The sequence below is a fragment of the Thamnophis elegans genome, chromosome Z (genome assembly GCF_009769535.1).
Source record: "Thamnophis elegans isolate rThaEle1 chromosome Z, rThaEle1.pri, whole genome shotgun sequence".
NCBI classification, from domain to species: Eukaryota; Metazoa; Chordata; class Lepidosauria; order Squamata; family Colubridae; genus Thamnophis; species Thamnophis elegans.
The window spans coordinates 70,216,230-70,241,523 of NC_045558.1; the positions used below are offsets into that span (position 1 = coordinate 70,216,230).

General features: G+C 40.6%; 1 protein-coding gene across 1 annotated transcript in view; it reads left to right on the plus strand.

Annotated features, from left to right (window-relative positions):
• Window positions 1-21,974, plus strand: part of NME8 (NME/NM23 family member 8) — a 55,793-nt gene extending 33,819 nt beyond the window's left edge. The window contains exons 3-9 of the mRNA XM_032235873.1: window positions 7,969-8,201; window positions 11,469-11,647; window positions 12,735-12,879; window positions 15,806-15,913; window positions 17,521-17,669; window positions 18,832-18,976; window positions 21,725-21,974. Of these exons, the coding sequence (XP_032091764.1) occupies window positions 7,996-8,201; window positions 11,469-11,647; window positions 12,735-12,879; window positions 15,806-15,913; window positions 17,521-17,669; window positions 18,832-18,976; window positions 21,725-21,974 (1,182 nt within the window). The 5' untranslated portion in view covers window positions 7,969-7,995. The remainder of the gene's footprint in view (window positions 1-7,968; window positions 8,202-11,468; window positions 11,648-12,734; window positions 12,880-15,805; window positions 15,914-17,520; window positions 17,670-18,831; window positions 18,977-21,724) is intronic.
• Window positions 21,975-25,294: the final 3,320 nt, after the last annotated feature.

Genomic DNA, 25,294 nt, shown 5'->3' on the forward strand with positions numbered 1-25,294 from the left:
CATACCATTCGGGCGGGTTGCAATCTTTAGCCCCAGGCCTGACAGGAAAGCCAGTTTTTAAGGGCTGTGTGGAAGGTCTGGAGGGTGGTGAGGGTACGAATCTCCATGGGGAGATCGTTCCATAGGGTCGGAGCTGCCACCGAGAAGGCTCTCCTCCGCGTGGTTGCCAGTCGACATTGACCGGCGGATGGAACTCGGAGGAGGCCTAATCGGTGAGATCTAATTGGTCGAATGGAGGTGATTGGCAGTAGGCGGTCTCTCAAGTACCCAGATCCACTACCATGGAGGTCTTTATGGGTGGCAAGTAGCACCTTGAAGCATATCCGGAGATCGACAGGTAGCCAGTGCAGCTCGCGGAGGATAGGTGTTACGTGGGTGAAGCGAGGTGCACCCACAATCGCTCGCGCGGCTGCATTCTGGACTAGCTGAAGTCGCCGAATACTCCTCAAGAGCAGCCCCATGTAGAGCACATTGCAGTACTCCAGCCTAGAGGTCACAAGGGCACGAGTGACTGTTGTGAGAGCCTCCCGGTTCAGGTAGGGGCGCAACTGGTGCACCAGGCAAACCTGGGCAAATGCCCCCCTGGTCACAGCTGACAAATGGTGTTCGAAAGTCAGCTGTGGGTCCAGGAGGACTCCCAAGTTGCGGACCCTGTCTGAGGGGTGTAATGTTTGACCCCCCCAGCCTGAGCAATGGAATACTTGCCAAATTGGCGGGAGGGAAACACAACAGCCACTCGGTCTTATCCGGGTTGAGCACGAATTTGTTAGCCCTCATCCACTCCCTAACAGCTTCAAGTCCCTGGTTCATCACATCCACCGCTTCATTGAGTTGGCACGGGGCGGACAGATACAGCTGGGTATCGTCCGCATACTGGTGGTATTTTATCCCGTGCCGCCGAATGATCTCGCCCAGCGGTTTCATGTAGATGTTGAAAAGTAGGGGAGACAGGACCGAACCCTGCGGCACCCCATATGTTAGGGGCCTAGGGTTCGATCTCTGCCCCCCAACTAACACCGACTGCGACCTGTCCGAGAGGTAAGAGGAGAACCACTGCAAAACAGTGCCTCCCACCCCCACCTCTCGCAGTCGTCGCAGAAGGATACCATGGTCGATGGTATCGAAAGCCGCTGAGAGGTCAAGGAGAACTAGGATGGAGGCATGGCCTCCATCCCTGGCTCTCCAGAGGTCATCGGTCAATGCGACCAAAGCGGTTTCTGTGCTGTAGCCAGGCCTGAAGCCAGACTGGAATGGGTCAAGATAGCTAGCTTCCTCCAAGGCCCGCTGGAGCTGGAAGGCCACCACCTTCTCAACAACCTTCCCCACAAAGGGGAGGTTGGAGACAGGACGGTAATTGTTAAGGACGGCTGGATCCAGAGATGGTTTCTTCAGGAGGGGTCTCACCACCGCCACTTTAAGTGCGGGTGGAAAGACCCCCTCCCGAAGGGAGGCGGCAGCAACCGCCTGGATCCAGCCCCGTGTCACCTCCCTGCTGTTAACAACCAGCCAGGAGGGGCACGGGTCCAGTACACATGTGGAGGCACTCACAGCTCTCATGGCCTTGTCCACATCCCCAGGGGCAACATCCTGAAACTCAACCCAGCGATGGTCTACCAGATTATCCCCTTGTGCCTCGGCTGGACCTGCAGGATTGGAGTCCAACTCCGACCGAAACCGAGCAACTTTGTCCGCCAAGAACTGGACGTACTCTTCAGCCCTACCCTGCAAGGGGTCCCCCGTATCCCTCCTATTTAGGAGGGAACGGGTTATCCTAAACAGGGCGGCTGGGCGCGACTCGGCGGAGGCAATCAAGGTGGCAATGTAAGATCTTTTTGCCGTCCTAATTGCCCTGATGTAATCCTTGATGCACGATGTTAGAAGTGCTCGGCTCGATTCGGATCTGTTGGACCTCCACAAGTGCTCTAGGCGTCTCTTCCGGCGCTTCCTCTCCCGGAGTTCCTCGGTGAACCAAGGAGGCCTCCTGGATCCACAGCCTCGGAGCAGCCGTAGTGGCGCAATCCGGTCAAGAGACCCCGTCGCTGCCGAGTTCCAGGCTGCAACCAGGGTCTCCACCAGACTGTGGGCGAGAGTATCAGGAATAACCCCAAGCTCCGTCTGGAACCTCAAGGGGTCCATAAGTCGCCTGGGGCGGAACCATCTGGTCGGTTCCTCCTCCCTACAGCGGAGGTTTGGCCTCCGAAAGTCAAGCCTCAGTAGGCAATGGTCTGACCACGACAGGGGTATGATCTCATTACCCCTCAGACCAAGATCACAAGTCCACTGCTCCGAGAGGAATACGAGGTCGAGCGTGTGACCCGCTGAGTGGGTTGGGCCCCGAATTACCTGGGTCAAGCCCATGGCTGTCATGGAAGCCATGAACTCCTGCGCTCCATCAGAGTGTTCACCGAGTGAAGGCAAATTGAAATCCCCCAGAACCATAAGCCTGGGGAACTCAATCGCCAGCTCGGCTACCGACTCGAGGAGCGAGGGGAGGGCTGCTGCAACGCTGTTGGGAGGCAGGTACGTTAACAGCAAACCCACTTGACCCTTGAGGTCCAACTTCACCAGCAGGGACTCACACCCGACAAGCTCCGGAGCAGGGATCCTACGAGGTGCTAGAGACTCTCGGATAACAATAGCCACACCTCCACCCCTTCCCTGGACTCTCGGCTGATGAAGCACCTGAAAACCTTCTGGGCACATCTCTACAAGGGGGACTCCTCCCTCCGGGCCCAGCCAGGTTTCAGTAATACATGCCAGGTCTGCCCTCTCGTCTAAAATTAAGTCCCGGACGAGGGGAGCCTTATGAACTACAGACCTGGCATTTAGCGACAGCAGCCTGAGACCAGGGTCCTGATTACTCGTGCCATCTGGCCTTGGAGTGGGACTCATAGGGCCGGAAGGAGGGATCTCTGTGACGTAGTGAGCCCTCCTTCCCTGGTAATAGCCTGCCCTAAAGTCCCTGCCATATCTGCCTCTCCCTGTTACGACCGTAATGCTCCGGCCCACTCCCGTGTCCATAGTCCCCCCAACCACCCCAGTGACCCCCGCATTCCTCGGCAGGTCCTGTGAATCAAGCATACTCATTCACTCACCCAGGCAGTCCCCACGAAGTAGTTAAAAACACAGAATACAACAATAATGGTAATAAAAAGTGGGATCATTCACTCAATTGCATACATATCACAAACATATCCCATACAAAGCAAGAGAAAAGAAGGAGAGAAAGAAAGAAAAAAGATAGGTTGCGCAGCTGTTAGGATGCGAGTTCAGGCAAAGCCAAATGGCTCTCAGTGTTCAAGATGGTTAGAATAATTAGCGTCCGGTTATGGTCCAGAGAAGGTATACAGGGGAGTAACCCGTGTCCCCCTCTTCTACAGATCTGAAAGGGTCCAAAGAGTTTGGAGCAATTGAGGGAGGCAGGGGGCCTTCTTCCACAGGCACTATCCCAGATAGAGCCACAAGGGTAATGGCAGGTGATGATGGTGATAATGTTCAAAGCCAGGTGGGGGTGTGCCAGCGGGTCTAAAAATCCAGAGGCCGCGGCTAGAGGAGGCAAGATGTTGAAATGCCACAGTAGGGAAGCGCTAAATGGCGGGTGGAAAACACAAGGGGAGACCCCACCGCAACGAGGACGCCTGGGAGCCATTTCCGATCTCTCACATGCGCCAAATAGTCTTGACAAATGGCCTACAGAAAGGTTCAATATACACTTTACTTGCATCCCATACAATTTCCATAGGTGTACCCTTATTCATATTAAAAACAAAGTATTCTGTTAACAATTTTTTACAATCATTAATATACTTTTCATATCTAAATAAATTTTCATTCAATCTCCAAGACCTTCTTACTTGTGCCACCCCTCCCAAATCCATCCAAACTGGGTTATGGTCTGAAAAAACTCTAGCAGAGATCTTTGTCTTCTTCACCCTGGAAAGCAAATCATTAGTAGTTAATATAAAATCGATCCTGGAAAAGGATTGATGTCTATCAGAGAAAAAGGTAAAGTCATACTCTTCTGCATTTCTTTCTCGCCAAATATCTTTCAATTCAAAGTCGTCCATCATATCGAAAAAGGATTTAGGTAGTTTTGCTTGCATTTGAGTATTTGGGCGGGAAACCTTCTTATCTTTCTTAGTATCCATAACACCGTTCCAGTCGCCCAGTAGTATGCAAGACCTATAATCCCACTGTACTAATTTAGCATGAAGAATTCTATAAAATCCATCTTGTTATTGATTAGGAACATATATTCCCAGTATCAATGTCCTTTTACCTTCTAATACCAGATCTAATGCGATGTATCTTCCATGGGGATCTGCTTCGATTAGTTCAGCTTTCATGTATTTTCTTAAGTATATAACTATACTATTTTTCTTTCCGTAGCAGAAGCTATAAAATGTTGACCAAGTCTTGTATTAATCAAATATTTTTGATTAGTTGATCTAATATGAGTTTCTTGCAAGCAAATTATATCATTCTTGAACTGTTTAAGATAGTGGAATATTTTCTTTCTCTTCTGTGGAGAGTTCAATCCGTTGACGTTCCATGTTAGAAGCTTAGTTATCATCTTTGGTTTTCTGAAGCTTTTTTTAGAGCCTTCTGGATAACCTGAAGTTTAACCTTTGGCCTGGCTCCTCCCACTGCTTCTAGACTGGTTACTGTAGCTTCTTGACCGATGGCAGGTGATTGTTGGAGTTGTTGCATTTTGGATTGTTGCTCCATTCGTCTCGTAGCTCCTTGTGCGTCTAAGAGAGAGAGCTGATCCATCTTATCTGGTAATTGTGTGGTTTGCTGTCTATCTTGTTCTTCTTGTGCTCTTTCTCTAGGTCCAGATGGTGCGGGATGTCCAACCTTCAAAATATTGTGGTAAAAATCTCGAGCTTTCCATACTGAATTAAGACGGTATCTTTGCTTCTTGAATGTGAGTGCTAGGCCAAATGGTGTGTCCCATCTAAACTGTATCTGGTGATTTCTAAGCTCTTCAGCTAAAAAAGCATAGTCTTTCCTGGATCTTAGCATTTGAGGTGGTATCTCTTTCAAAACAGTCAATTCCTGAGCCCCAATTTGAAGCTTGGTTTTATAGGACTCTTGTAATATCATATTCCTAATGTCTCTTGTAGTAAAGTATATCACAATGTCCCGTGGAAGCTGCTTTGGCTTCGCCAGCCAAGAATTAACACGATAAACTTTATCAATTTGCCAATCAAAGTTACCCCCTGGTCTTCCCATCAGGCTATCAAACGCTTCTGAAAGAATCTGTTTCAAGTTTTCCTGCTTGTCTTCACGCAGGCCCCTTACTCTTAATGCCAGCTCCATTTGTGTATACTGTATCATAATAATTTCTTTTTCAGCATTTTCAACTTTTTGTTGCACCACCTCTGTTTTCAATACCAAATTAATATTGGCGTCATTAAGATCATCTAGTCTGTCTTCAATTCCGGAAACATGTTCTGTCAATAAACTTACAATCCCCAACATATCGTCTCTGATTTTGGAAACCCGGGTCTCAAGTTTATCAGACAGCTCCTTATGCGCCACGGATATCTCTTCTTTGAGCCCTTCTTTAAGTTCTTTGAATTTTGATTCCAATTTTGAATCCACCGTGGTTGCCTGAATATAAAAAGCCTCAGTCAGCTCCTTCAGGAAGAATTCTTTCATTAGTGGGTCGCCTATAGGGGGTGTAGGAGGCAGAGACTGCAGTTTTGTGCCAGGTGTGGGCAATGTGCCAGAGCCTCTAGGAGCCGGGGGGGCATCTTTAAAGTAAGATTTGGCTTAGAGGCCATTCCAAGTTTCTTCTTCAAGCAATTAATAAAACTCTGCTGGCCAATTATGCAGCTGTGAAGTGAAGTGATAAATCACTCCTTTCCCTTGAAGTTTTAAAACTCTGTAGAAGTTCAAAACATAAACAGTGTTACGAAGCAACTCAGCGAGCTCGGCACCATTTTAACTGTCTGTTTAATAGCTAAGTTATCAGAAGAAGGTCTTGTAAAATGAAGCTAAGATTTAAACAAACAATTAGGGGCTCATGTATACCAGTCCTGCTCGCCTTGGAATCAATAAATCAAGTTTTGTTCTGAGGAAGAGAGAGCTTGCTTCATGCTGCAAATCACAGCTGGAATTCCCGGCACGGAGACAATTCTGCCCTCAGCTGGCCTTCCTCCTCTCCCAGACACAAACTATGAGGATCGGATGGTGCTTTGCTCAGCAAAAAAGGCTCACCTTATCTCCTTTCCTGAAGAATAAGGTAAACAAACTGCCAGATTCCTGATGGATGATCATCCGACAGATAACGCGACCAGGAATTCGGGATCAGCTAAAATGAGTTGCTTCCATCAGCAAGCCCCTCCCCGGAAGTCGAACCACTGTTCTATCTAATGAGATAGCTTATCCATCTTACAGTAATTTTACTGAACATTACAGTTAATGTTTACATTAATTGTATGTTAAAATTGAGAACAAATACTAATAAAAACATCAAACCATTTTTACTGGGTCCACAAAGTGCTGCCTGATGGCCCTGGTTTTCTGATCCCTTTTGGGTAAAGGGCACTCTGAGGTTCAACTTTAGGGTTGTATTGAGGAATTTACAAAGCATCTGGCTGACAAAATTGCTGAGATCCATTCTCAGTTGGAGACCAAGTAAGGTTTACTAGGAATGCTTGGGGAACAATCTTACCCATTAACTGGGAACAGTTTGAGCCTGTTGGGATGATAGGTACGTTATATCCTCTTTTCAAGAAGCCATCACTGACTGAACGCTATTATTCCTGATAACTTTTATCCAGCTTCCCCCTTTAGAAAAACGGTTGAGAAAGTAATGCTGCAGCTTCAGAAGATCCTAAGTGAAACAAATTATCTTAATCCCTTCCACTCAGGTTTTGGGCCCAGATACAGGATGAAAATAGCACTGGTCACAATTTATGATTGGAAGCAGGCAGGAATAGGATGTAGTGCATTCAATCGAGCTCTTTTTGACTTCTTGGCAGTTTTCAATATCATTGATCATGGTTTTCTTTAAGGTTAACTTTGGAGTTGAGAGTGGGAGACACAGTCTTGTGTTGGTTCACCTCCTTTCTCTGGAACTGGTCCCAATTGGTGTTGATAGGAAATGAAAGGTCGAGCACCTTTCTAAAATCTATGTAAAACTATGGGGATCTGGGTTGGGAACAACAGGCTACAACTGAATGGAGTGACTGTATATAGAAGGCTCCTCTGAATATGAGAATTTACCATCTTTGGCTTTGGATGAGATTGCACATTTCTAGATTACCTGGTAAATAAACCGGGGGTCCTCCTAGTTTCACCACTCCTGCTTGAAGAGCAGGTGACAGTAATGGCTATGAAGGTCTTTACTCAACTTTGTGTTGTACACTAGTTATAACCTTTTCTGGATCAAGAAGCCCTGGTTGGAATCCAGGAAGAGAGCCTTCTCTGCTGTTCGCCTGCCCTCTAGAATATCTTACCCCCAGAGTGGGCTTCCAAAAGAGTATTAAGTCCTTTTCCAAATTGCCATAGGGGTTGAAGAGTGATATGTGACTCTGGGACAGATGCTGATGTGAGAGTTACTGCCCATGCTTTTTTAAAATTTGTAATATTTTAAGTATTTTACTTACCATTTTTAATGATTAAATTGTAAACTATCCTAGTTACTTAATGAGATGGGAAGTATAGAAATGTGAGAAATAAATAAAAAGTATAGAATGAGGTTTAATAATCTAGCTGGCATCAATATGTTGGAAGACCAAGGAAGCAAAATTTCAAAAGCATAATCTGTTAGGAATAAAATATCATAAAAAGAAAATCATATAGAGCACAAATACCCACACATAACATTTACTGGCTAACTAAAATCAGGTTGTTAGACAATTGGTAATAAATATAGTGATATTTTATATCTCATTTATAACAGGATGAATGCAGTGATGTCAGCTTGGTATTTAACACAAAACATTTTTTCTCCAGCCTGATTTTGAAGACTTTGTTTCATATATGCTGTCTGCACCCTCCTATATTCTGATAATATCTGAAAGAAAGCATGGCCAAAGTATGCCTTTTTTACATGATTTGGAAGAAGTGGAAGAGGAAGAGGAAGAGGAAAAGGAAGAAGAAGAAGAAAAAGAAGAAGAAGAAATGAAAGAAAGGGAAGAATTTTTATCTGAGGCATGGAGGAAACACTCTGTGACACCTGTAATTGGGTATGTCATGTATGCTTATATGTATGTATATATGAGAGAAATATTTATTTAGCAATTCATAATTCACAATTAGTATCAGGCTGGATTCAGGCTTAAAACAGATTCATTTTAACCAAATGCATTACATTAGTCTAATGTAAATCCCATTAAGTTATTAGATCCAACCATTTGTTCACTGAAGACAATTTCTGCTGAAATTAATGTGATTTATAGCCTTGAATATCTTGTTCCCCAATCTGATCTAAGTTAGCTAAAATTGCCTGGTTTCATTCAATTACTTGTCTAATGGCTATAATTCAGACATACTTGAACTATTAGGATCATAATATATCACAGCATCATTGTGGGGCTGAAAGGATTGAAGCTTTAATTGATTTTTGCAAAATTTATTATTTAGACATTATAACAGACAAGGCCAACTGTCATATATCTGACTAAAGGTCAGATTGTCAAGTGCACAACTTTGAAAGGAATTCACAGGTATTAGTGAACAAGGAAAGTCAAACAAATCAGACCAAAATCAAATCTGGTGTTTAATGAAATAATAGAAATCATAGCCAGCTTGCCCCCACGTAAGTTGCTTTAGCTTTTAATATGTTTCAGAAACTAATGGTGTTCACCTAAATTTGCAAGAACTCATTAAAATAGAAGGAAAAAAGAGACCATGAATTCACATAAAGATTGGATTTTTGTGTTGTGATAAATGTATGCCCTGATGTCTTCTGATAATCTGAAAGAGAGGGCGGGAGGAAAGAGGATGTTAACCAAAATTTATCAGTATTGTAATGAGTATGCAGATATAATTATTTGAATGCTTTTGTAATTAAAAAATCAGAATGGCAGTTTACTAATTAATTTGGACCACTTCTAAAACAGCCAATTCATCAGAATATTGAGAGAATTTTCAGAGGAAGGTTTTTTTTTAATGCTTGCTATTCTCATATTTTGTTGCAGCAAATAGCAAGCAACCTTGGCTAATCTCACAAGCATAAATCAGTTATTACATTGTTATGTATATGAATGGGGACTATCTTGGAATGCAAGGCCAAAAGGCTAAATTGGGAAACTGAAGAAACACCTCAGAAAAAAGCAATGGCAAATCATTTTTGTGTTGTTGCCAAAGGACTTGAGGAAGTATTTACCTTGTTCAGTATAATACTGACACCATTTTCACATCTCTTTCTTGCCTTTGATATGTTTATATTGGAGGTGGGTTGCTGCCGGTTTTACTACCACTTCACAACCCCCATGTGTGCCAGATTCTTTTTCTTTCTCTGTCTCTCATCTCTTTCTCCCTCTCATCATCTCTCTCTCATCTCTTTCTTTCTCCCTCCCTCTCTCTACCTCTCCTCTCTGTCTCTCTCCTTCTCCCTCTGATCTCCTTCCTCTCTCTGCTCTTTTTCTTTCTTCCCATCTCTCTCTTTTCTCTCTTTCTGCCACTCTCTCTTTCTCGCTATCATCTCTTTCTCCCTCTCATCTCTTTCTCCCTATCTCTCTCATTTCTCTCTCAGACCTTTCTCAGACCTTTCTATTTCTTTCTCCCACTCTCTCTCTGTTTCTCATCTCTCTCTATCTCTATCTCTCTCATCTCTCTCTTTCTTTCTCCCTCTTCTTTCTCATCTCTCTGTCATTTCTCTCTCCATGTTATAATGACCTCCAGGAGGAGAAGGGGACATAGTCTCCCCTATTGTGAAGCATATTAAGTTTAAGTGCTGTGCACGAGGTGCTGCAAGAGCAGTGAGCAGCCATGGAGGCAGCGAGAGGAATATGGGAAAACATATGACTTTCACTCCACCTGAGACACTGGCTGGGCTAGCTGTGGCTAAAGCCACTGCTCTCGCCAACCTCCATGGCTGCTCGCTACTCTTGCAGTGCCTCATGTATAGCACTTAAACTTAGTACGCTTCACAATGGGGGAGACGGTGTACCCTCCTCCTCCTCCTGGAGCTCATTATGAAGCGGAGAGAGAAGGGAGGGAGAGAGATGAGAGATGAGAAGCCATACAATTCCTGGCCAGCGGGCCAGCTTCTCAGCCGGCGTTCTGTAAGACCTGAAAGCGCTGCACCAGAGAGAACAGCCAGGTTGAATGCTATTGCTCTCTGGTGCAGCACTTTCCAGATCATGGGACTTACCCAAAGCACTTTGCTGTGAAAGACACTCTCACTCTCCCAGCAAGAACAGAGGTGGAAAGAAGAAGTAGCCGCTGACCCAGAAGGAAGTTCTCCGGCAACTTTTTTCTCTCTGCTTCTGCTTTGGGTTCTGGTAAGTCCCATGATCCAAAAATCCAGGCAGAGAAGCAGCATTCACCCTGGTTGTTTGCCTGGCTTTCTGGATGGGATTTACAGTTACGTTTTGGGACTTACGCCCAAAACAAGTCTCTGGGGAACATGTGGAATGGTTCCATGTGATCAGCGGCTTCTTCTTCTCTCTGTCTCTGTTCTTGCTGGGAGAGCGAGAACGTCATTCACAGCACAGCACTTTGGGGACCCATACAGAAAGCCAGGCAGAGAAAACAGCCAGGTTAAAGGCCTGTACTTTCAGCACCCATGAGGAACCCAAACTTGGAGCAGTTTGGGGGCTTGGAGTGAAAAGCATGCAATATGCAATAGCCCAGGCTTGAAAACGTATGGTGGGGCCAAGGAACAGTTTTTCTTAATAGGCTCCAAAACTGCTCCAAGTCTGGGTTCCTCGGGCTCTGGCTTGCCTTCCCCTCTGCCACCAGCCATGGGAGGAAGGTAAGGTTGCGAGCCAGCCATGCAAGCCCAGAGCAGCACTAGCGGTTTCGCAAGCTACAAAAGCCCAGGGAAGTTGGGGTGTGGGGCAAACGCTGGTAATAGGGGGATAGTGTGACTCACAGGCTTGCCTGTAGGCAGGAGGAGGAAGCTCAGTTGGGCGCAGGCACCATGTGGGAAGGCAGCTTAGGCAGGCAAGCTGCAGAGCAGAGACTGTGCACATGTGCAAGCATGCTATGCTGCCAGGAAAGTGAGGAGTGACTGGGCAGGGCAGGTGAGCAGATAGGCGGGACAATGGTGATCAGGTGTGGAGGTGATAGGCGACCAGGTGGGTGGGGGCAGGGCCAGCCAGAGGCTATATTTGCCAGTTGAACTAATCAGTTAAAATTTCCGCTACTGGTACGTGTGAACTGGTCTGAACCGGCTGAATACCACCTCTGCCAGGATCAGAGTATTTAATTTTGAAGATGTTGATGATAAAGTAAGCCCTATGTTAGTATTAAATACATTTTTACATTATTTTCCTTTTTGTTAGTTTGAAAGAGATGTTGCAAAATCAAGACCTGTTACATCACTGTGATATTCAGGATCGTGTTGAAGAAACAAGCAGGCAACTTGCCTTCTTTTTCTCTGATTTTTCCAAGCAAAGGAATGAAAAATTTGTTGAACGAACACTGGCATTAATCAGACCTTCTCTTTTAAAAGAAAGAAGAGGTTGGTGGCAATTATTACAGGCACTTTGCACACAACTGAAATCTATGGCACTTTTCTATTTTTATTAGGGTTTCATAAAAAGAAAATGAAAGAAAGGCAGAAAGGTGGTGTTTTATGAGATTAGCTAAGAGCTGACAGTACTTTAGACAAATGATTGCATGTATCTGAAAAGTTACCTTTTCTAGCTTGAGAAGCCTATTTTGATTCAAAGTCCTGGCATGTTTCTTTGTTAGACTTACAATATTTTTAAATGTATACATTACAGTTTTAACCCATCTTTTTGCATATAAAAATAAAAAAAAATTACAGAGCATTTTTAAACAAAAAACTCTAAAGAAATGCACATTTAAAACATGGTGTAGTTTGAAACATATTCTCTTTCTTTTTTTCTTGCATAAATGTAAATGAAAATGTGTGAGTTATAACACAAATTAATTGAAAGCTTAAAGGAAAACTATTCTTAGAAAGTTCAACAGGGAAATATTATGGAACAGCCTTTTCTAACCTTGAAACCTTTCTGAATCCCTCAGCTAGTATGGATATTATTCTAATTGAAGATTAATGAGAAGCTGCCCATGTATCAGAAAGCTATCACAGAAATAAATTGGGTATTTCAAATAATCATTATACATGAATATTCTTAAGCAGCAAATATCTAACTGCACGATGAATCACAGACATTTTGCTATGGAAGATTGTTTTGTGTTGCTGCACTCATATCTTAATTTTCCATTCAGCAAAATTAAAAAATCAAAAAATCTAGATAATAATCTAAATAATCCCGTCCCAATCCATTATAACTCTCATTATTTAGTTTATGATTGTGATGGGTCTGTTTCCTCCATCAATTGTTTTTTTTCAGTGTTAACAGGTTTACTCCCTCCAGGTATTGGAACATAACTTAGCTGTTAGATCGGGGGAAAAAAGTATAGAATGTAAAAGAGGATGTTTACATTGGAGCACAGAATAAGATTTGAGGCCAAAATTGATAGAATAGTGAAGCTATATCATATTAGAGAAGCACCAGTCATTTAGATATTTACACATAAATAAAAGTAATGCGAACAATATAATTTTTGCTATGCAGAATCTATTCTGAATAGAATAGTGGAAAATGGCTTTGAAATAGCCATGCAAAAGGAAATCATCTTATCAGAAGAACAAGCTCGTGAATTCTACCGAGAACATGAAAATCAAGATTATTTTCCATATCTTTTGGATCAAATGACCAGGTACCCAAGTTAAATGCATTTTCTACAATACAGAATTCCATGAGTAAATATCTTATGTTATTTTAGAATAAGACATTATAATATCACATATGTTATATGCAGAAGATATGAATCTATGATGAGCATTACAAATCTGCAAAAATTTCTCAAGAATTCAATTTCTAGCACCAATGGGCTCCTATGTGAATCTTGTTACTATCCAAGATCATCCAAGGAGGGCAGAAATTCATTTGCTGGATTGAGGCTATCACCTTGACTGCCTTTGTCTCAGTCCCTCTGGGTATATCTGTTATTGCTCAATGTTTGGTTTCATTGTGTAGTCACAACGTCTGTATGAATTTAATTTAGCAATTTTCAGTGATAGAACTTGCACCACAGACATCATTATAAAACTCTTATGTTGAGACTGATAATCATTGTACTTATCCTGACTGAGGATGAAATTCTAAATTTCATCCCTGTTTCAGGATAAGTACAATGATTATCAGTCTCAAAAGGAAAAATATTCTTAAGGCAAAAATTATGTGAAGGTCTTGTTGTTAGCATAAGGTGACCAGATTTTCAGATTGGTAAAGAGGGACACCTTTGACTGGGGGGGGGGGGGTCTTGATTAAAAATTTTATACGGCGCAACAAAAATTTTCATATAATGCAAAAATAGTATTGTAATATTTTTTTATTTCAACATAACTACAATTTACAAATATAAATTGTAACTGTTGCCAAACATCAAAATTTTGATCATGTGACCATGAGGATGCTGCAACGATCACTAAGTGTGAAAATCGTCGCTAAGTGTGAAAAATGGTAATCAGTCACTTTTTTCAATGCCATTGTAACTTTTTTTTTTAATAAATTATTTTTATTTTTTGTTACATGGACAACAATGGGAAAGGGAGAGGATGGAGAGAAAAAAAGGGGGGGAGGGAAAACCCATCTTCACATACAATATGTCGTTTAATCACAGGTGCATCCCTACTAAGTTTATACATCCCGTATCTCTCTATTGTATATTTAATAAGCACCACAATAAGCTAGGGTTTAGAAAACAAAAAACAACAAAATAAAACAAGGGAGAGAGGAAGAGAAAAAAAAAAAGGTGGGGGAAGGGGGGGAGGCCAAAAAGGACAAAAAAAAGGTTCAAGAAGGAAAGGGGAAAAAAAACAAAACAAACAAAAAAAAAACCATCATCACATGCAGCATGTCGTTTGATTACGGTTGTTTTAACATCTACATCTTCAAATAATGTTTACCATCTCAGATATTTCTAATTTGATGGTAATCAGTCACTTTTTTCAATGCCATTGTAACTTTGATCACTAAGCCCATTATACCACCTTTCTTGCCACAGTTCTTAAATGAATAACTGCAGCTGATAAGTTAGTAACATAAGTGAATCTGGTTTCCCCATTTGACTTTGCAAAAGGTGATTATATGACCCCAGGACACTGAAACCATCATAAATATGAATCTGTTGCCAAACATCAAAATTTTGATCGCATGACCATGAGGATTCTGCAATGGTCGCTAAGTGTGAAAATGGTCGCTAAGTGTGAAAATGGTCGCTAAGTGTGAAAATGGTCGCTAAGTGTGAAAAATGGTCATCAGTCACTTTTTTAAATGCCATTGTAACTTTGGTCACTAAGCTCATTATACCACCTTTCTTGCCACAGTTCTTAAGTGAATAACTGCAGCTGATATTTTGTATTTTGGATAGAATCTTTTTTTAAATAGCCTAAGACAATTTAAAAAAAGAATCCACACAGAATAAAACTATTTTAAAAAATCCTATGCACAATAAATAAAATATTATTTTAAAATACATTAAAAAAATAAAAGAAAAAAAACCAGCTCACTTACCAGGAGGCACAAGTGAGCACTCCAAGTCAATCCAGAATGATGTAGATGTTAATACAAAGAACTGAGCAAATTAAAATGGTGAAATTAGTCAGGGAAATATTTTTCAAAGAACTTTGCCACCATTTTCCCACACGAGCCGACCTCCAACCTCCATGCCCCTCCCCTCCGGAAAATCCAGGAAGGAACACTCGCGGCTTCTCTAGCCAAGTATTTCCTGGAGCTCTATTGTACTTGGTCATTTTTTTCTTATAAAATGAGGTAAAAGGAGCGCAGGGGGGGGCGTTTTCTTGCTTTAATGTTTTAATATCTTCAATGAAAATACTGAGAAAGAGAGAGGGATTAGACAGAGTGTCTTTTGTCTTGCCCCGGTTAGGATTTCTTAAGCAAATCCACTGGGCTTTCAACATGAAGCCAGAAAATCGGGACTTTTTCAAAATGCCCCGGGACACGGGACAAATTGTTAGAAATCGTGACTGTCCCGCTGAAATCGGGATGTCTGGTCACCTTATGTTAGCAGTAATAGTATTTGTAACTATCATTATAGGCTGCTAGAGAATTTTAGTTGTCATTAAGGAAGTTTAAAATAACAGAAATGATACAGATTTGTAATTTGTTGAGAAGCAGTCTGTCTAAATATAATCAGTTCTGAAGAGAACTTACATTAATGCTGATATCTTAAACCAGGGGTCTCCAACTCTGCAGCTCACTGAACCGTCCTGAAATTTGAGATTGTTCATTGCCTCCAAAAAGATGTTTTATGTGAAAGCAATTTTAACAGTATCACTTTAACAACAACAACAACAACAATTCTAATAAAGGATAATTTCATCAACTGTTTGGATCAATATTTACCACTGTGAGGAAGTTTGCCTTAAACAGATGTGTATATTTTCCATTGTAATTGTAAACACTTTTAATTTAATGAAGAAATCCTGGTTTTTTCCCCAGAATATTTGTTGGTTATATTCCAGAATGTTTGTTACTGAATTTATATTCATTCAGAAGGATGGATGAGTGGATGGATGGATGGATGGATGAATGAATAAAGCTATATTTGTCTTGACCAGTGGGCCAACTCTTGCTCTTGCTTTGGTACGAGAGAATGCAATCCAAAAATGGAGGGATTTACTAGGCCCAAAAATAATCCAAGAAGCAAAGGAACAATATCCCCAAAGGTAATCTTTTTTATTGTAATAATGGCATTCTGAGAACTGTGTTTTATTTTCTCTACTGAAGTTATGCTCTCTTGTGATGTTTATGACAATAGTGCCATCATCTGGATAGTATTTTATACTACTTCAGCATGTTATAGCAAACTGTAGTACACAATTCGGAAATATCTTTGCAAAAGACACTTCTCTATAGTCATTTCTCTATAGGAAATTATGTGTTAAAAGCACAGATATAATTTTAAACAATGTAGTTACACATCTTTAAAAAAAGAACATTGCATTAATATTGTGCAAGCAGGAACTTACACTCATGCATTTACAGAAAGACAAAATATGCATGATTGTATGTATTTTATATATTATTGACACTGAATTTAGTGACTGAAAATGATTACATTATTTTCTTACATTGTTATTTATTAAATTTGTATTTAATAAATATGACTTTTTATTATTTAATGAAAAGTTTAACTCCTGAATAAAAGCACCAATAATTCATTTATTGATAACTTTTGGATTGGTTTCCAAATTATTGAATAAAAAGTCATTCAAAGGTTGTCTCTTTATCTTTTAGAGAATCCCAGATCATAAAAATATTGCCTACAAACAAGGATCAGACCATGAAAAACATTTTGCAGAGCCCCTTAAGAAGTCATTTTCCCCCTCCCTAACAATACTATAGCAACACTCCTTATATCGAGCTTCACCTTTTAAATAAGAGAAACTGGTTATGGTTAAGAAGTATTTACCATTACATCTGTATTGCCATATGCAAAAACTCTTGAAAAATTACATTGTTCAACATTTATTAGATTGCCCTTTAAAATATCAACTATTATTATTGAATGAGATTTTCTGAAGTGATTTTGAATTTTGCTTAAGGTGATATGTATGGACAAATAAGGTATAAAAATATCCCTCTACCACAAGATATTTTGTTAATAATAATTGAACTATTTCAATTTCCTGCTGTTGATAAGAACCTTTATATGAATCTCAGTTTTAGGTGAACCCTGTGATTGCTTAAAATTTGTTTCAGGAGAAAAATGATCTGTTCAGCTAATCATGCTTTATTTCCAAAGTTTGCCCTGCCATTGCTTTCTTTTTTTAAGATAACAAGAAACCTGAGCACAAAATGTTTATCTGAACTTTCTTACTGAATTAGATACAGTTAATTTGTTTTTTTTTAATTTGTCCCTCTCAAAATAAATACTATGAGAATGTTTTGGACATTTAGTTCTTGGACAGTACTAACTGATTTTATTTGGCACTCTGAATGATCCATTGATCAAATTTTTTATTTCAGTGACTGACTCATGCTTTGATCCCTTCCATTACATATGCATTTTTTAATGTTATCTGTGTCAAGCTGCCAAAGAAGGAAGGCTTGGAGGAAAATTAGGAATTTCAAGTTTATCTCACTCTGGAATTCATCATCCATCCCAAAGGACTATATATATGTACTTGTAACTCATGTGCGTGTCTAGGTACATACATGCATGCATGCATGCATGCATGCATGTGTGTATGTATATACACAAATATATATATAACTTGTAAGCATGAAGTTTCTGTGCTATTTTTCTAATTTTCTGACTTTATTGTTCCAGTTTACGTGCTGAGTTTGCAATCCATGATTCTCCAATCAATCAGCTTCATGGCAGTGCAAACACAAATGAAGCTGCAAAGGAATTACAATTCTTCTTTCCTGTAGAAAACACTATGGCTCTCATTAAACCCTCTGCTTTTGAAGATAAAGGTAAGATTAATATTACAAGGTGTTCATATTTTTCTCTTTGTGCACTTATATAAATTGTCTATAAAATAAGTTATACCATTATAAAATTATTTCATTCCCATCTGCCTATATCAACTAATCTCCTCGCACAGTAATACATGTAAACATATTCTCCTCCCTCCACTTAGTAGCAACACTAAGAAAATGAAGAGAACAGACAACGTAAGGGGAAGAGGTAGCTATCCTGGGAACAGAGGGAAAAATAAAATGGGAGAAAAAATGGATGTTTAAAAGGCAAAAGGAAGAGGGCAATTGGACAGAGTAAAATATATATATACTGAAGCCTTGCTTACACATTGCAGATAATTCTCGATTTATAACATGACACTTACTGACCATTTCAAGTTGACACTGACTCCCCCAAAGTTACTTCCAACCCAGTTTGTAATTCCAGCAATTGTCCCTACACATGTTTTCATGTGATTGCATTTTTGGCATTTGACAATAATCTACAATTACATCCATTTACAGTGCCCCATAATAAAAAAAAGCCATGGAGCAAAATGTGTTTTCACTGAACAACAGTGGCATTCACTATGTGATCGCAACATTCACTGAGCAATCACAGCAAAAAGTGTTATAAAATTGTGTGAGATCACGTGGTAACTTTTTGACTGGGACAACTTATGGCTGTAATTTCAGGCTTACTTACAGTTGTAAGTCATCAATTAAATATACAGAGTTAACCTTAATTAGACAAGCAATCAGTCCCATGAAAAAGGCTAATCTCCAAGCAGTGGTATCTGCAGGAGAGTTCTTAAAAGCTCAAGAGGGTAGCCTCATATAAAGGTTCAGGGTTTCAGTTGCACCATTCTGGTTGCTATCTAAGGTTTTTTCTTTGCACAAACCCTCAAACCATTTTTTCAGGAGCCAAGTCTGTAGTAATTTTCATCTTCTGCCAATTATTTTGTAACTGATTTTTTTTCTTATTCATAAATGTAAAAGATCTCAATTTACAGCTATCATTTGGAAATAACACTTTCACATAAACAGAAATTCTGTAACTAGCAGGAAAATAAAGTTTCTTGTTTTCAGTTTTTATACATTTGAACATATTTCATAGTAGTACTGTACTATACTATAAAGATTGAAATAGTGGAATGTTGATGTCCCTCTCTTCTAGATAAAATTATAAATGAAGTAAAAAATGCTGGATTTCTAATCTCAGAATTGAGAGAAGCAAACATAAGTCCCGAGATAGCAGCACAATTTTATCAAGATCATGAAGATAAGCCATATTATAATCAACTAGTGGATTATATGTCAAAGTAAGTGCCTGTTTTGTTTTGTTTTTTTAAAAAACAAGAACAAAATTTTATGAAAGCAGAATTGACTTTGAATTTTTCATACAAAAAAAATTGCCAGGCTCGCATTAAAATATCAAAGAAATAGTTTATTTCTTTTGCATCATTTTAAGAGAATAACAGAGTTGGAAGGGACCAGGGGTGGGTTGCTGTCAGTTTTACTACCAGTTTGCAACCTGTATGTGCCTTATGAGTGCTGTGCATACATGCACTGTTCAATATAAATTGTTCTTCGCGCATGCAGTTCCCTGTTCACACACATCACTAAAATCCAAAATGGTGGCAGTGAAGGAACAGGGACATGGCAGGCCTGGGTATCTCCAGGTTCTGTGTCCAAGGCCTGAATTTCACTACCAGTTCAGCTGAAATGGGCTGAAACAGGAGCAACCCACCTCTGGAAGGGACAATGAAGATCTTCTAGTCCAACTTCCCCTGTTCAGGCAGGAAACTCTATGGCAGGGGTATGAAACTTGCATTGTCACAGTGTTGTCACGTGATGTATCAGGTCTCCCCCCCCCCCTTTGCTATACCAGGCATGGGCATAGCCAGCACATGATGCATCCAGCCCATGGGCTGCAAGTTTGATAGCCTGCTCTATGCCATTTCAGACAAATGGTTGTCCATCTCTTTTTAAAATCCTCTTGTGATGGAGATCCATAATTTCTGAGGGCAAGCTTTTCCTACTGATTAATTGTTCTAACTGTCAGGAAATTTGCCCTTATTTCTAGGTTGCTTCTCTCCTTAATTAGTTTCCATCCATTGCTTTTTGTTCTCTCTTCAGGTGCTTTGGAGAATACTGTAGGTCAGCAATGGCAAACCTTTTTTGGCTCATGTGCCATAAGTGGGAGGAGCGCAGGGGGATCATGTGTGGGTGTGTCGCACCCATAATGCAATGTGTGATACCCCCCATGTGCATGCGCCCACTACAGGCGTGACCCCCGTTTTTTGCATGCTTTTTTTGCCCGCCCCAGGCTCCAGAGTCTTTATAGGAGCCTAGGGAGGGCAAAAACAGCCCCCCTCGCCCCCCCGGAAGGCCTCCGGAGGCTTCAGGATGCTACCCTGAAGCCTCCGGAGCAGTGAAAAAGACTCTCTGAGCAAACCGGAAGTCACTTCTGGTTTGCTCAAAGGGTCATTTTGAGTGCTCTGAAGGCTTCGGGGACTTCCGGTTTGCTCAGAGGATCGTTTTGAGCGCTTCGAAGGCTTCAGGGACCTTCAGGGGGCTTCCCTAAAGCCTTTGGAGTGTTCAAAACAACCCTCCGAGCAAACTGGAAGTCCGTTCCCAAACTTCCGGTTTGCCCATAGGGCCGGGATTTTTTTTGCGCTCCAGAGGCTTCAGGGAAGCTCATGAAGCCCCCAGAGGGCCTCCGGGGGCAGGGGAGGCTCTTTTCACCCTCCCCAGGCGCCTATAAGCCTCTTGAGCCTGGGGAGGGTGAAAAAATGGCTTTTTAAAAGGGTAAACTCAGCTAGCCAGCACGCACATTTGCACTGGCCAGCTGACAGTGCAGTGCCTCACGTGCCCTGACAAATGCCTCCATGTGCCACCTGTGGCACACGTACCATAGGTTCGCCATCCTGGCTGTAGGTTAACTCTCTCTTCTTTGTGGCAGTTCCTTAGATATTGAACATTGCTATCATATCACCCCCTAGTCCTTCTTTTCATTAAACAAACTCAATTCTTGCAATTGTTCTTCATCTGTTTTAGTCTCCAGTCCCCCCAATCATGTTTATCTTTTCTTTGCCCTCTTCTAAAATTCCAACATCTTTTTTATATCATGGTGACCAAAACTGGATGCAATATTTCAAGTGTGGTCTTATCAAGGCATTATAAAGTAGTACTAACACTTTTTTACACAATTCATTTTACACAATCAACACATTGAATTGATGAATTATGGTAAACTCTTGAACAAATGGAAAGTCTGTGATGAAGCCCTGTGCAAAAACATTGAAAATACACAAGGCTCCTTTTAATCATTAGTATATAAGTTCTCTCTGCTGTGTCATTTCCAGTGACATATGAATCCTTAATCATATTTAATCATGACTGAAATAAATATTATAAATTCTTTCAGTGTAATAATCAAAACCAAAGTGGCAAAAATCAAGCTCTGAATGCCAGCTGTATATTTTTAAATAATGTTTACCTACACACCTTGTCAATAATTGCTGATGTCTCCCACATCTTATTATGTCCATCCAGCTGGTCTCCTGCCCCACAGAATATAGATAGTTAAATAATTCAGAGTTCCCTAAGTGAAAAAAAGCAACATTCTTCCTGCATTCTTCTTTTGTAGAACAGAAACAGAGAACTACTTTTATCTACGGAGTATCTCCATTTATCTGAAAGTTCTGTAGGGAAGGAAAGTCATCAAAAATGGCACCTTTAAGTCTAGCATATGATATAATATGACATGATAGCATACGTTTTATATGTATGGAGAACAGGCAGACTGACATACAGCAAAGCACAAATACAAGCAGAGATGGGACTGCTAAGGAAGTCATCTACTGATACATAATGTATGTTTAATAAGTCTTGGCTTCTATAACATAAACCTCTAACTGTAAAATAATCAAATAGACAGTTTATCCCAAGTAGAATTGATTTGTTTATCTCATGCAGCATGCAACATTAGTTATATCACTTAATCTTCTCATTGCAAAATCAGATTGTTAGCATCTCATACATTGTTGGTTGTATTGTTTTTCCAGAGGCCCATCAGTGGTTATGGTTCTAACTAAAGAAAATGCTGTGGAGGAATGGCGACAATTAATGGGACCAACAGATCCAATGAAAGCAAAAGAAACACATCCTAGTTCAATACGTGCTAAATTTGCAACTGATGTTATGCGTAATGCTGTTCATGGATCCTCAAATGAGGGACATGCTAAAAAAAGCATTAACTTTATCTTTGGTGATATTGATTTAGAAAGCCTAAAATACAAATACATTTATATGTAAATTTCAGAGTTGACCTGTTATTACCAATAATGATCTGTAGAAATTAATACATTCACATATATCTTTTTATTAAATATCATGTTACCAATTACAATTCATAAGATCCCTTCAAATTAGGAATACTTCCTCCATTAAGATTATAATTTTAACTTGTAATATCATTTTTGTACAGAATATAAATAGGTGGTAGCACATGAATACCTGTAATAATATTATTATTGGCGCTAAATCCCAATACATTAATTAATGGATTCTAGTCACTTCGCCTATTAGAATAGAGGTTAGAATAGAGAGCGATAGATGAGAAGAAAGAATGGTAAGGTGGAGTTTTATAGACCATTTAGCCCTTATTGACTTTTTCATTCTGATAAAAGTAGTAGTTGTGGTAATGGACTCCTCAGTTACATTCTAAAAACAACTGGAGCATCACTTGAATACCATCGACTTCAACAAAATCATCATCATACTAATTGCAAAAGCAACCTTATTTGGAACAGTTTAGATTCTGTGACAATATCTTTAATACTGTCAAACATCTACATCTTCCTATACCAGATTCTGGAAGGGCTTAATACAAGGATAAAAATTCCAGATCCAGTCTGAACACCTAGCTGATTGTGCAATGAATTATAAATTACAATTAAAAGATGGGGAGTAAGGGAGCAAGATGCATACAGGGGAAGTGGGGTGTTGTCTTAATTGGTAATTACTCCAGAATGATGAACCTCTGTTGGGGCCCTAGTCCAACTGCCACAATGAAAGCAGAAATCACCTTGGGGAAGGTATGATGTTCCAAAAGGCAGGAAACCAGTTGTAAAAGTTGTAAAACTCAGTTGTTACTGGTACAGCTAGTGATTTAACTCCAAGGCCCCCCTCCTCCCAATTGAATGGCAGTATCACTTTTAGGGATCTGACATGCTGCTGTTCTTTAGAAAAAGGAGAGATCCACCTGTGAAAAGATAGGAAAAGAAATTGCATCATAGTATTTTAACAAGGTTTGTCAGGGTATTGGGAGTGAATTTTTATCAATAGGGCAGGGGCCCTAATGTGGTGTTCACTACCCATTCATTTTGGGATGAAGGTAAATGCTTCCAAGGAACTAAGTATTGGGTTTTCCTTCTGTGGGTCCTAGAGTCCAGGATTTCCTTGATTTTAAAATGTTGTTTGCCTTCTATCATGATAGGAACAGGAGGTGTAGGTGCAGGTGGTCTGAGTTGTGAGATTACTTCTCATTTGAGTAAACTAATGTGAAACACTCGATGGACTTGCCTGAATGTCTTTGGAAGGAGTAATTCTACTGTTACTGGGTTGATAACTGGTAATCGGGAAAGGTTCGATGAAATTTTACCCTAATTTCTTTGATGGCTGCAATGACTTCAGGAATTTGTAGACAGTATACTCTATCTCCAATATGGAAAGGTTTGGGTTCTACTCTTTTTTTGTCAGCTTGAGTTTTAAAAGCCTCTCCTAGCTTCCTGTAACGCTAGTCTAACCATTGGCCATGTGTTTGTAGATCGTCTATCCATCTTTTAATGAGTGGATAGTGGGTTCTTCTGTGGGTAGTCAGGCATGGGGTTGAAATCCTGGCCTGTTGTTACTCTAAAAGGGATGAAACCACTGCTTGAGTGCACAGCGTTATTGAAGGCCACTTTCTGCAAAAGGTAAAAGATCAATCCAGTTATCCTATTGAAAATTAATAAAACATCTTAGGTATTGTCCTAGAACTATGTTCCAATTTTCAGTTTGACCATTGGTGCTAGATGGTGACTGGAGCTCAGTCCTTGGGTGGTGCCAAGTAAGTTTAAGAATGCCTCCCAAAATTTTGAGGTTGAATTGGACCCCTCTGTCGGAGATGATTCTCTGTGGGGCTTCATTAAGGTAATAAATGTGTTATCAGGAATAACTTGGCTAGACTTTGGCAGTTGGGATCATATGGCACAGTATAAAATGTGTCTGTTTTGAAAACAAGACTGTTACGACCCAAATACAGTATTCCCTGCGTTTTCTGGTAGTTCGAATATAAAATCCATAGCAATCTTCCAAGGTGCTAAAGGCTCAGCTACCTTCTGTAACAGTCCTGGCATTTTGCCTTGGCGTCTTTTAGCTGCTGCACAAATTAGACAGCTTGTTACATAGTTCTCTATGTTCTTTTTAGTGATGGCCACCAACATTGCCTTTTAATTAGATGTAAAGTTTTTACAAAACCAAAGTGTCCTGCTAGTTTGGAGTCGTGGCACCTTTCCATTAAGTACAGTTTTTGGCTGGCTGGAACATACAACTTCCCTCCCACCCAAGCTAGCTTATCTTTCATCAGGCAGCTGTCTTTGTGGCTCAAAAACCATTCATTGGTGGTTAAAGCTTGTTTAAAAGTTTTGGTGGTGTCATTGTCCTCCAAAGTGTCTCATTTTCTCTGGGATCTGGTGGTTACTTTAGCGGCTAGTTAATTGTCTTGTATCATGAGTTTGATTACCTTTGGCTTCATACTATTGTATTGCGGTTCCTGGATAGTGCATCTGCCAAAAATTTTTTTCCCCCTGGGAGTATGTGAGTGTAAATTCAAACTGTTTAAAGTACTGAGCCCATCGTACTTGTTTGGAGAGAGGTTTCCTTGGGGTCTTTAGGGCTTCTATTTTTATTATCCGTCCAGACTTCAAAAGACTTCTTACTCCCTCTAGGAAATGTCTCCAGGTTAAAAGAGCCCATCGAACTGCATAAGCCTCTTCTCCCAAATGGCCCACCTTTGCTCAGATTCATTCAACTTTTTGGTCGTGTAAGCGCATGGTTGTAATTAGTCTTTCTCATTTTCTGAATCAGGACTGCTTCTATCGCCACATCGCTAGCATCTGCTTGTATGACAAATGGTTTCTCTGTGTCTGGGTGCTTTAGGATCGGTTCTGCCGAAAACAGCCGTTTAAGTTTTTCAAATTCCACTTGGCATTCCATTGTCCAGATCAAAGGCTGCTTTGGTTTTGGGTTAACCCCCCGTTCATTTTTAAGAGCTTGGTGATGGGGAGAGCAATTTGGGCAAAAACTGGCAGTAAAAGTTGGTGAATCCCAGGAAGCTTTGCAAACTGTTTGCGTGTTCTGGGTGGGTCCCAGTCAAGTACCGATTGTGCACTTTCGAAGGATCCATGTCTATGCCCTTGTGTGAATGCGGTATCCTAATAATCAATTTTTTCTTGGTGGAATTCGCATTTGGAGAGTTTAGCATAAAGTTTTGCAGAGCGAAGTTTGTTCCAGAACCACCCGGACTAGTTTTACAAGTTCTGCCTTGGTCTCAGAATATAACAAATGTAATCGATATAGACTATGCAGCGCTT